The sequence below is a fragment of the Malaclemys terrapin genome, chromosome 6 (assembly GCF_027887155.1).
Source record: "Malaclemys terrapin pileata isolate rMalTer1 chromosome 6, rMalTer1.hap1, whole genome shotgun sequence".
NCBI classification, from domain to species: Eukaryota; Metazoa; Chordata; order Testudines; family Emydidae; genus Malaclemys; species Malaclemys terrapin.
Window position 1 is genome coordinate 22,693,657 of NC_071510.1, and position 12,432 is coordinate 22,706,088.

Here is a 12,432-nt window from a genome sequence, read left to right on the forward strand (position 1 = left end):
GGGACAGGGGACAGCCTCCCAGGCAGGTAGTTCTCTCTAAAAGAGCCAGCAAAGGCTCATTAGAGCAGCTGAACCTTTGACATGAGGAACTGACAGATAAAAGCCAGTTGTTTACCTGTAACCACTGTTTTTTGAGAGGTGGGTGCAGATACATATTCCACTCAGGTGTGCATACACCCAAGAAGAATACACGGCTGTGACCACTCGAAGAAGAGAAACCACATCAGCTCCAGCACTGGACTTCATGCTTCCCTTCCACAAGCCAGTCCAGCTGCTCCTATTCCTCTTCCTGTTTCCCAGGCCCCAGGGTTGGTCAGAAGAGGCTGGAGTTAGGCAACACAGCAGTGGGGCCTAGTGGCAGCATGGAACCATAGAATTTACTGCTGCAGCAAGTCCTGCTTTCCTAGACCTTCCTGTGGGTTGTCAGGGACACAGCTGCTCAGATAGTACCTCAATGGACAGATATCCCTGTGAGGGAGACTACCCCAACCACAGAAAAGACAGATGGGGCAAGGCAAACACCAACTGGGATACCCCCAGATTAGCTTCCCTTTTCTCTCAAGACAGAGAAAATTGCTTGTCTACACATTGACCTCAAGAACTGTAGGAGCTTCTTCCAGTCCTCCTTATTTCCCAGGTCCAAAAAGCTTATCTTACAGAGTGGGGCAAAGTGCTAAGCATAGCAGTTTTAACTATGGTGCCTCTGTCACTGGCGTGTATTATAGAGCCTAGAGACCCCATTGTACAGGCTATAGTACAAACATAAAACAGAAGGGAGTCCCTGCCCCCAAAGAGTTTACAATCTTAACACCTAAATTAATGCTCAATCAGTATTAACAGAGTCAATTATCACACGAGCTGGAGGATAGTGGACCCTTGCAACGGAGCTCCCAGGGAGGGGGCACAAAGCCTCAGTGTGGATGAACCTGGCCTCTCCTAGCTCTTATTCCACAAGATCCATATGCACGATCGTTTGCAGTTTTCAGAAAGTGGGGTAAGTGAAGATAGGATTATAACAGGATTCTGCAGGGCCCATAGCCTTAACTATAGCACTCGGTACTATACATGGAGTTGGGGAGGAAGCAAATCCCCAAACCAGCAGGCAGTTAACAAATCAATACCTGGCAAACCTGCAGTAAACAAGACACCAATACATTTAATAATGATGCTTTTACCCACTGTTTGACCAGAGCCCAGAAATAGCTTTAGGTAGAGCACAGGATTCTGAGTGCAACACAGTGTCTAACTTTCCCTTTTAACAGTTGGATTCTTAGACACCCAGAGTTGTTGCGTTGTCTTGCTCTGCTGCTGCTGATTTGGCTGAACCAGCACCCTGTGAGTCTTTATGGCAACTGTAAATGAACGCAGCTCCCGGCCTCCCCTCCATATCCGAAAAGAAAACCCTCTGAAGTGACTTTTATTAGCCAAGGACACATGTTGGAGGCCTCAACATGTCCGCACTGTGCCCACTGGGGGGTGCCGTGTAACACGAGCAGCAGGGCCCTGCCGGACGGCTGGGGGCGCCGTGCCCCCCAGCAGAGAGGGCGCTGGGCTGAAGCGGGCGCAGAAGGGCGGGCAGGGCAGACGCTGCTCACCCCGTGCCCATGTGCCCCGCAGCCCGGCGGGGCGGCGCAGGCAGGAGCCTGCCACATGCCCCCAGCAGCAGAGGCACCTCCCTCGGAGCCCACGTGCGCCAGCCGGACTAGTCCGCGCCCCGCGGCGGCCGCCGGGGCTCCCGGGGGGGCAGAGGCTGAGCGGGGGGACTCTCCCCTCCGCCGGGGCCCGGGCGGGAGCCCACAGCGCCTCTTACCTTCACGGCCGGGGCGGCCGCGGCTGCAGCCATGTTTGCTAGAGGAAGGACGAGGAGGCGGTCCCGGCTCGGCTCGGCTCGGCCCTGCCCTCCCAGGCTAGCGCCGGCTGGCCGGGGGCTGCAGTCGGCGGAACGAGCCCCGCCCCCTGCTGCGAGGAGACAGCCGCAGCCTCTGAGCAGCGCCGCCTCCCCGATCCCTTGGCGGCTCCGCACTGCGCCGCCCCTCCACCCCAGTCTGCGCAGGGTGCGGGGCTAGCCCGGGGGGGTGGCTGCATCCTGGTAGGAGTGGGCGCTACCAGCTCTCAGGGCTCCCCACTCTGGCCACGTGCTCCCCCCGAGGGCCACGGGAGCCCGCCGGCTGCTCCCCAATGGGGCGCTGTGAAAACCTGCCCCTGGGACTCTATCTGCCTCCCCAGAGCGAGCAGACGCAGGCTGGCCTCGGCCAGGGCAGGAGTACCAAGCCCTAGTGTACAACAATGAGCCAGGCCTCCCCCCAGTCAGATTAATATACACATTACATTTTAAGGGTGTTTTTAAAAATCGCCTTCCGGTGTTGGGGTGATGGGGGTTTGTGTTTTCAAGCTTTTCTTCACAAGCATGAAGGCTACAAACTTACTGTTAAAAAAAAGAAAAAGAAAGCAACAAGCTGAAATTCTCACATAACAACCCAATTCCTGTACTTTCACAAAAGCACTAAATATTACAAGACTAGTGACTGAGCGTTGGCAACACTGTTGATATTTTCCAGAAGAGAAACAACACTGTCCTGAAAAAATGTGTCAGTCATCTTGTTTTTATTCAAAGGGAAAAAGCATGAAACAGTTATGTTATTATTCAGGACTGGACTGTTCCTCGCCTGGAAAATGTGTAAGGAAAGGGTGCCCTGTTCCATTTGAGGACACAGATTCTGGAGGATAGATGTTTCACAGAATTACTATAAACATTGCAGTGTGCAGAACAAGCCAAGAAGATGCCGTGACATTATTGACATGAACTGGGACCGTATAGATCATTGTTGCAACCAAGGTCCTGTAGTGGCACCAAATCTTGTATAAAGGGGGTCAAATAAGGTGTCTAAGACAAGGTTATGGTTATGGTTTGCTGGTTATAATTATGCTATCTGTGTGCATGTATCATTTTTGTATTTAAAGTTATAAGTATTGGCTCTATACTGTCTGTATTTCAAATTTATGCTATGCTTCTGGGTGACACCCCAGACAAGTTGGTGTCAGCTCTGCCTAGCCTGCTTGATGGCCCATTAAGGATCATCAACTATACAACCAACCCACTGAGAGAAGGTAGACACACCTTGTGACTCAGCAAGGTATGCAGGGACCTGCCTATGGGCAGAACTCTAAGGTTTTTCTATGCCATGTGCTGGATAGCGTGTTCTTGGGACAAAGAAAGCAGAGACCACATGGCAAGAGATTATAAAAGGCGGATGCCTCTTCTCCATCTGGTCTTCAATCCTGCTTCTTACCTCTGGAGGGACTTTGCTACAAACGGAAGCTCTACACAAAGGACTGATGACCCATCCCAGCTGTGGATGTACTCCAGAGACTTGATTTGAACCTGCAGTTTATTCTATCGCTGCTACAAGCCTGAACCAAGAACTTTGCCGTTACCATATGTAATTGATTCCATCTAACCAATTCTAGCTCTCATCTATATATTTTTTCCTTGTATGAATAAACCTTTAGATTTTAGATTCTAAAGGATTGGCAACAGTGTGATTTGTGGGTAAGATCTGATTTGTATATTGACCTGGGTCTGGGGCTTGGTCCTTTGGGATTGAGAGAACCTCTTTTCTTTTACTGGGGTATTAGTTTTCATAACTGTTTGTCCCCATAACGAGCGATACTGAGAAACTGGAGTGTCTAAGGGAATTGCTTGTGTGACTTGCGGTTAGCCAGTGGGGTAAAACCAAAGTCCTCTTTGTCTGGCTGGTTTGGTTTGGTTTGCCTTAGAGGTGGAAAAACCCCAGCCTTGGGCTGTAACTGCCCTGCTTTAAGCAATTTGTCCTGAATTGGCATTTTCAGTTAGGTCCCGCCAGAACCAGCATTGTTACAGATGCACAATGTGTTCACAAGAGAAAGTGGAGCAGATAAATATTTTGATCAAAATGTTTGAGGATTATTGGCCCTGGTACGTGATGTGAAACAAAATAGCAGTGTTGTGTACTGACCAAGCTTCCAGGCCTGGAATGCTACATTTCATAAATGTGCAAATCAGACTGTTTTAGGTAGAATCCACAACAATGTCATTTCAAACTCACACATAAGAACGGCCATACTGGGTCAGACCAAAGATCCATCTAGCCCAGTATCCTGTCTTCTGACAGCGGCAAATGCCAGGTGCCCCAGAGGGAATTAACAGAACAGGTAATCATCAAGCGATCCATTCCATCGCCCATTCCAGCTTCTTGGAAACAGAGACCAGGGACACCATCCCTGCCCATCCTGGCTAATAGCCATTGATGGACCTATCCTCCATGAACTTATCTAGTTCTTTTCTGAATCCTGTGACAGTGTTGGCCTTCACAACATCCTCTGGTAAAGAGTTCACACAACGCACAGTCAACCTGTGGAACTCCTGTCTGACCCAGTATGGCTGTTTGTACATTCTTATGTGTGGGTTTGAAATTACATCGTTGCGGATTCTATCTAAAACAGTCTGATTTGCACACAGCTCTCCTTTTTGCTCAAGCACAGTAAAAGATTTTCTTCTTAACCTAGCAGACCACAGTAACCATTACCCAAGACAGTCATATTTTAAAAGTTTGAGGAGTTGGAACCAAGATAACTAGCCTTGGGAGACACCTGGGAGATCAAAGAAGTTAGCCAGGTGAAACCTGAACTCAGCTGAACTGTCCACAAGGGGACTGAAGATCTTCAATTTGCATCTAGTGGCAGTGCTTACCTGATGTGAGCCAGAAGAGAAAAACATATGCTACACATTATTAATAAATCAGCGGGCAGCCTACCCCAGAATGGAAGTAACTGGTGATGCTCTGCCCATCTCCTCTTCTTCCTTCTCCCTCCCACTATTTGCTGCCCCAAGAACACGTCATTGTTAGGTGGTATGCTCATGGCATCAGGCTAGAACCTCAGCTGTAGATGAGGACCCTTCTGCACAGCAGAGAAGAATGCATGAAAACATGCCCTTTTCATTACCCCAATCCTGGGGCCATTTTGTGCCAGGCCTGTCCCCTGTTGTTGGTAAAAGCAGCTTGCACCATCTGCCAAGGAGCCATTATGACAAACAAGGTACACCTCTATCCCGATATAATGCAACCCGATATAACCCGAATTCGGATATAACGCGGTAAAGCAGCGCTCCGGGGGGGCAGAGCTGCGCACTCTGGTGGATCAAACCAAGTTTGATATAACACAGTAAGATTTTTTGGCTCCCGAGGACAGCGTTATATCGAGGTAGAGGTGTAATTCAACCAATGCCAACTAGGACCGGCTCCAGGGTTTTTGCCGCCCCAAGCGGCGGGAAAAAAAAAAAAAAGCCGCAATTGCGATAGGTGGCACTCCAGTGGCAGCTCCACCGCGCCACTTTCTTCTTCGAGAGGGACCCGCCGCCGAATTGCCGCCGAACAGCCTGACGTGCCGCCCCTTCCCCTTGGCTGCTCCAAACACCTGCTTGGTGGGCTGGTGCCTGGAGCCGGCCCTGATGCCAACTCTGGGACATTCATCTGGTTACAGTAGGTGGCATATACTACAATGGTTCTTCCCTCCTCTTCTCTTTTACAGTGGGATCAGGACATCAAATGTAAATAAATCAATCATCTTTCTCCTCCCCCTTCTTCTTAACCCTCTTCCACCTTAAATTAGCTGTATGTCCTAAAACTTAAGCAGATTATAATGTTTTAGAATTCTGATTTTCATTTATTAAAAAGAAATGTTGTTGACACTGGATGCATAGCTACAGAAAATGTGATCTGAATGAACTTAGAAGTGATCTGATGCATATATACATTTGTGTAGACAAAACAGAGTTTTCTGTAGCTATGTATCCAGTGTCATCTAAAATTAAGAAGAAAGCAGGGAAATTGATAAATGATTGATTAAGTATTATTTACAGGATCCAAATAGCAGAAACAGCACACTAAACACAATGTTTATTAGGTAGGAAGATCTGTTCATAGAAGTTCATATCAAATATAAAAAAGTCAAAGGGCACCATCTAAAAGTGCAGGTACTAAACTGCATCAAAAACAGGACTGTCCTGTAAGCAAAAATAAAATAAATTCTGTCTCTCTCATCCTCAACTCTAAGGATGAAATTCTGACTCCACTGAAGTCAGTGGGAAAACTGCCATTTCACCTTTAGAATGTAGTGGAGAAAAACATTTTCACAAGGAAACATCTCCATTTCAAGATAACACGTGTTTATGATAAATAGGGAGAAAAATATTTTCAAAGTTAACTATTGCCAAACTGCAAATAGATAGTAATCACTATCCTGCAGGTGGCAGTATATTTGCATGCTATTGATATTAAAACACTGTATGAGTGACTGAGAGAAAGAGACAGAAAGTAGTTTCCTATTTTAGTAGTTGGAAAGAGCTAGCCATAGAAGTATACTTCAGTAATCAGTATAAAAGTCAGTAGCTTCACATTAACTGTAGACAGTTCCTTGCGACAGTGACTGTATCTTTCTCTGTGGTTGTACAGCACCATGCCCTACTATGGGACTCAGAAAATGAGGGTGCACCAACACAATGTGGTTTACAGGAGATGAATGGCTTCAGAAAAAGGAATCCCATTTTTGACTCCCAAGTGCCATTTTCTTTTCTGAATAGAATGATCTCAGACATCATGGGACAAATTTTGTCCTCAGATATGCTTATGGATGACATTCACCCCGGTGCGGTGGCCAGGGCAAATCCTTCTGCACTACTTAAGCCCCTGGTAGGAGCAGCACAGTGGATAAGAGTACCAGTGCCTATATAACCCTATGTATGGCAGAAAGGCTCTCCATGCTGGGCCTCATAGGCCAGGATAGAATTCCATAAAGCAGTTTGACCCAAAGAAATGGTACCCACAGAATCCATGTTTAGGCCCAGTGGCCCCAGCACCCACCGAGGAGCTGTTTGCTATTCTTGTCAATAAATTGGAATAGTAGATGTACAACAGGCCCAGTCCCAGTCTATGGTTTGCAAGGTCAGCCTCACCTCCCTAACACTTCTGTGCACCATCAGCCTAGATCTTGATTGTTTGGGATTTATAAGAGTAGAATGGATTTCATCCGTGCAGTGGAGCAACTCCTACTGAAATCAATAGGAGGTAAACATGAGTATCTAAATGCAAAATTTGGTCCCAGGAGTGCAAATTTTTGTCTAAGTTGCATCTGTAAAATACAGTACCAGATAGAGAACATGCCCTAACCATTTAGGCCTCACCCAGACCACATCTAATGTGACATACTTGCAATGTTTTCCCCGAAATTGAAATCAGGGTGGGTGTTGACTGATGAGGGGTGAGACTGTTAGGGCAAAGGTGGGCTGTATGGCACCATAGTAAACACTGAAAAATGTTTCACAACCATTTTATTAGATTTAACTCATGTTTTTAAATTATCACACAAATTAAAGTTGGCTACACAAGCCTCCTATGAAGCACTAGATCTCTATCCTCCTTGGTTTCTTCTTGTCATTTTGTACAACTCTTTTAAGGAACTTCTCAAATGCACTGCATTCATTTTTGGTGGCTTCTCATGTGTCCGGTACTTCCAGTCCTTCATGATATGCTCATGCAGCACTTAGACCTGATTATTAGTGATTTCAGCTCTAGTGGTCACTTAACAAAACAAAAGATTCTCTATGGAGCCTAATAAGCTCTCTCTTTAAATAGTGGAGAGGAGCAAGTCAAACAGAGCCTGTGACTCTTAGGCACAGCACACACCACCAAGCAATACCCCTGTTATTCCCCCCCCCCCATCACTGGGATCTGCCATCCAAACCCCTTGCTTAGTGAGAGCAGTTCAGCTGAGGGTGACCAGCGCTTAATTTGTAATGAAAGAGGCACCAGGGCTCAAGCAAGATTTTTACTTTCATAACTGATGCAGGAAGCCCAGGGGTTCTGGGGCTATGAACTGCCAAGCCTAGAGGTGCCAGGGCTCAGCCCTGGCAAAAATTAAGCACTGAGGATGACCCCATCAGTCAGGACAGGCTAAGTACAGTTCTGCTGCCCTTTACTCATACAATAAGGATAACAACATTTCATGACCCCAACAATCAATACTGAAATGATTTGTAACCCAACACCAGCCAAAATTGGTCACTTGGGCAACACAGCTCTGTCTATACCTAGGCAAAATAGGTGAGCATGAAAATACAGTCTGGTCTTGAAGCCTTCCCTCTCCCCCTCCCCGCCCCCCGCCTCATCACTAGCTGTTAGGGGAGAGCTCATTCAGACCTTGCTTACAAATCATAATTTGAAATTATAATGTGCCAACATTGTCAGAAAAAACAACAGCTATATGAAGAAGCTAGATCTGCCGCTGAGAATTGGACCCAGGACCTAACAGTCCACGTTATGTAAGAACCCTTCCAAAAAAAGGCAAAAAGGAACTTCCTTCTGACCAAGACAGTAGATTCGTCTCAGCTGGAAGTTGATCATCTACCTTCCAGCACTGTACTTCCTTGTGTCTTCAATCTGTGTTAGAGGTCTTTATATGGAGCTAGTAAGTGCAAAATAGATATTGCTAAACCTTTCATTTTAGTAAAAATTGGATTGTATTTATGTCATCTGAATTTTAGGTCACCTGAAATGAGTTAAAATGAAAAGTAGCTGTGTCTAGTAAAGCTAAACTCTAGTTCTTATTTCAATGCAGCAGTCATAATACTGCATTTGGTAAATGAAAGCAATGGGATTTTTCTCATTCTCCAGTGACAGCTAAATTCAAAGTGTGAGTTATCAAGGATAGTATTCAGATTTACCTTTATCCTTCATTGAATGGAATCTAGTTATGAATCATCTGGCAAAAATGCTTGGGGTAGAATTACTAGTGTTTAATTATTCACAGAAAAAAATACCACAGTTGTATTGCAGTATTCATTTTTTAGGATATGCACACACACAATCTTTTTTCTGTAAATGTGAAGACTTACCTTTTACTGTAATCTATCTATTTTAGATATTTCCAACACACCTGTCACTGTGACGTCTAAGCACTGAATATACAAATTAAAGATCTCATCCTGCTCCCATTTCAAGTCAGTGGCAAAATTCCCACTGAGTTCATCTGAACAGGATTAGTTCCTAGAGTAACATTAATATTGTCCAAAGGGATATCCACTTTCCTTCAGAGTACAACTCTGCATGTTTCTTGTGTAAATCTGAGCATGTCACGATGATCGGAAAACTCTACTCACAATGTTTCTGTAGTAAGTGACATTGTCTGCACTTGAGAAGGATTATAGATAAAAAATACACAAGTGGAGAAGCTGAGTTGTGCACACCTAAAACATCTAATTCAGTGGTTCTCAACCAGGGGTCCAGGGCCCCCTGAGGGGCCTCAAGCAGGTTTCAGGGGGTTCGCCAAGCAGGGCCAGTGTTAGACTCATTGGGGTCCAGGGCAGAAAGCTGAAGCCCCACTGCATGGGGCTGAAGCACAGGGCCCAGAGCCTCACCACCGGGGGCTGAAACCAAAGCCTGAGCAACTTAGCTTCGTGGGGGTCCCTGTGGCATGGGGCCCTGGGCAGTTGTCCTGCTTTCTACCCCCTAATGCTGGCCCTGGCTTTCATAAGCAGAAAACCAGTTGTTGTGGCACAGGTGGGCCGTGGAGTTTTTATAGCATGTTTGGGGGTGGGGGGGGGGGGTGCTCAAAAAGAAAAAGGTTGAGAACCCCTGCTCTAATTAATGCATCCATATGACAAAGTATCCCATCATTGCTGAGCTACTGTTTTGACACATTCCAGAGAGTGGATGGATACTCACAGTCAGAACTACAAAAACCAGCTGAAATATTGATCTTCATGAAAACTAATACCAAGTACCTTTACATTTAAAACTGTGACTATATGTTGTTAGCAGTTTTATTTAATAAAAGTAAAAGAAACTGTAATAATACCAAAATTTACATTTCTTTTTTGGTTCATATTTCAGATCAACAAATCTCTAATACAATTACAGTACTTTTATAAGACTGAGTTAGAAATACTGCTTTTGTTTCTTGCTCAGTTGCACAGCTGCTGATGCGGTGTTAAATCATGAAAATAATCCCATGAGTGTGGCAGGAAACTTCATGAGTTTCAATTTGTGGTGTTTCCTTCATAGCAGCTGGTTGAGGGAGGGCATGCCTCCTCTCATTTTTGGATGCAGGGCCGGCTCCAGGCACCAGCTTGCCAAGCAGGTGCTTGGGGCGGCCACTCCAGAGAGGGGCGGCAGGTCCAACTATCCGGCGGCAATTTGGCGGACGGTCCCTCACTCCGGCTTGGAGCGAAGGACCTCCCGCCGAATTGCCACCGCAGATCACGATCGTGGCTTTTTTCTTTTTTTTTTGCGCTGCTTGGGGCGGCAAAAACCTTGGAGCCGGCCCTGTTTGGATGACCCAAAATTTGTGGGGAAACTACCTGAGTTTCTTTCACATAGGAAGTACATTCCCTAGACCTATGTCAGATTCTGTGTTCAATAGTGCAGTCTACACACAGACATAGGATCAACCTTAATGTGTGATTTGCTTGATTGATGTATGGGACAAAACATATACATTGACACTTACATGATATACGTATGATGCATGCATCACATTAGGAGAAATATATATATTTCATTTGCTTTGACTGAGAGACAAGTATATTTTGCAAAATGAATGAAAAATAGGTACTCCATCTGTTCCACAGATTTCAGTTATATCAGTAAAAATTCAACAATGGAGCTACTCTGGACTGAGACCAAATGATTTCAGTGGAATTACTGCAGATTTATACCAATATAACTGAGACCAGGATCTGGTTCATATATTAGAAATCTCTCAGAAAGCGATGGAGTTGAGATCCTGTTGTTTTGTATGGACCTTTCATTATCTTCCGCCCCCCACTAATTTAACTCTATTAATACATATATTCAGATTCTCAACTAGCATAAATCAACCTCAATTTACACCAGCTAAGAATCTGGCTCATAATACACAAATTTCTGAGATTTCAGAGGGATCTTTTATTTACTCATTCATGGGTAACAAGATTGGTTTGTGAATTAAATATTTTAAAAATGTGCATCTACTGCATCTGTTCCTGGTAGGAAAATGTTTTTGGTAACTCTGGTTTAAATAGGTAAAAATTAAAATGTCGTCAGGAGTGGAAAATGGAATCTCATTCGATGACAGTTCATCAGTAGGTTGTAATCTTGAAGTTCTAAACCTAACATTTATCATTGTGGGCTGCTTCACCTGTCACACAGCTGTGTTTTGAAGATGTAGTCAGCTCTCCGCAGCAGCCACGTTCAATTAGGAGCGGGCACTTCAAAAAATATGAAAGCAACATGTTTCAGGACGACCATATATTATCAAAAAAAAGCACCATTTATGGGATTACTAAAGAGGTTATAATTTTTGTTCAATCTTTATTTATGACATCACAGAACCCCTTGAAACAAAATTATAGCCTTGCATTTTCCCCAGAGGGAGCTCTTTGTTCTTCAGATTGTAAACGATGGGATGTAAATCAATTTATCTGAATAATAATAAGCAAGAGTTTTTCAATGAAATCTCATGTCAGTTTTACAAAAGTGGAAGAAATACACAATGCTTTTTTTCCCTCTACTTCTCCCCAATATGTAAGGGTTGGGGGATGGGTAGGAATGGTTTGGCAAATGACTAACATTTTCATTATTTAAATTATAATGTTATGATGCATAAAAGCTTGATTTTCACTTACACTAGGCTACTTTACACCTCTCTGGCAATGCAAAAGGGCATTAAAGTAGGAGTAAACTCTATTTACACCAGTTTTAAAGCCCTTTACACTGTTAAATGTAAAGGGTAAAGAGGCCTAGGGTAAAAGTGAGACGCAAGAGCTGAGCTACTTTTACAGTGAGAGTGTGTGTGTGTGTACAGTATATACCCAAATATGTCACTTGGAACTCTGAAAATCAGGCCTTGTAAGGCAGGGGTGAGGAATCTTCTTTGTATCAGGGGCCACTGAACCACCGAAAAAAAACAATGGTGGGCCACGCACATTCAACTCACAGGCCCAGGGGGGCGCAGGGGCTTCCATCCCGCGAAGGGGTGAGCCAACACTTGTGGGGGAAAGCCCCAAGACTCGGAGCCGCGAGTGCCGGCTTGCTCCGCTGCGGGGGGGAGCCCAGAGTCTCAGCGCACCCCCCTCTGCAGGTGAGTTGAATGTGTGTGGCTCGTGGGCTGGATGAAAATGAGTAAGGGCCTGGACCCAGTCCATGGGCCATCAGTTCCCCACCCCTGTTGTAAGGGGTCTGAAATTGGGGGTCTCCAATACTGAGCCCTCCAAAATCACTAATCACTTTTGAAATCTTGGCCATGCACTTCTGTGCGGGTGTGCAGCACTGTTTGTACAGCTATACGGTATATGTAAATGTCTGTGGGAACAAAGATTAACTTCTGTTCTCAAAGAGGCTAATCCACTACACTGCAAAA

The 12,432-nt window shown here is 45.2% G+C and overlaps 1 protein-coding gene and 1 long non-coding RNA gene across 4 annotated transcripts in view; both read right to left on the reverse strand.

The window, feature by feature from the left end:
• Window positions 1-1,937, reverse strand: part of MTAP (methylthioadenosine phosphorylase) — a 69,041-nt gene extending 67,104 nt beyond the window's left edge. Inside the window, exon 1 of the mRNA XM_054031533.1 lies at window positions 1,811-1,937. Coding sequence (XP_053887508.1) covers window positions 1,811-1,843 — 33 coding nt within the window. The 5' untranslated portion in view covers window positions 1,844-1,937. The remainder of the gene's footprint in view (window positions 1-1,810) is intronic.
• A 7,977-nt stretch (window positions 1,938-9,914) lies between these two features.
• Window positions 9,915-12,432, reverse strand: part of LOC128839423 (uncharacterized) — a 40,901-nt gene continuing 38,383 nt past the window's right edge. For 2 of the 3 annotated variants that reach the window (XR_008445414.1, XR_008445413.1), the window contains one exon: window positions 9,915-11,281. This is a non-coding gene — a long non-coding RNA (uncharacterized LOC128839423). Of the gene's footprint in view, window positions 11,282-11,407; window positions 11,495-12,432 lie in introns of those variants that run through there. The other variant, XR_008445415.1, reaches the window with a different exon arrangement.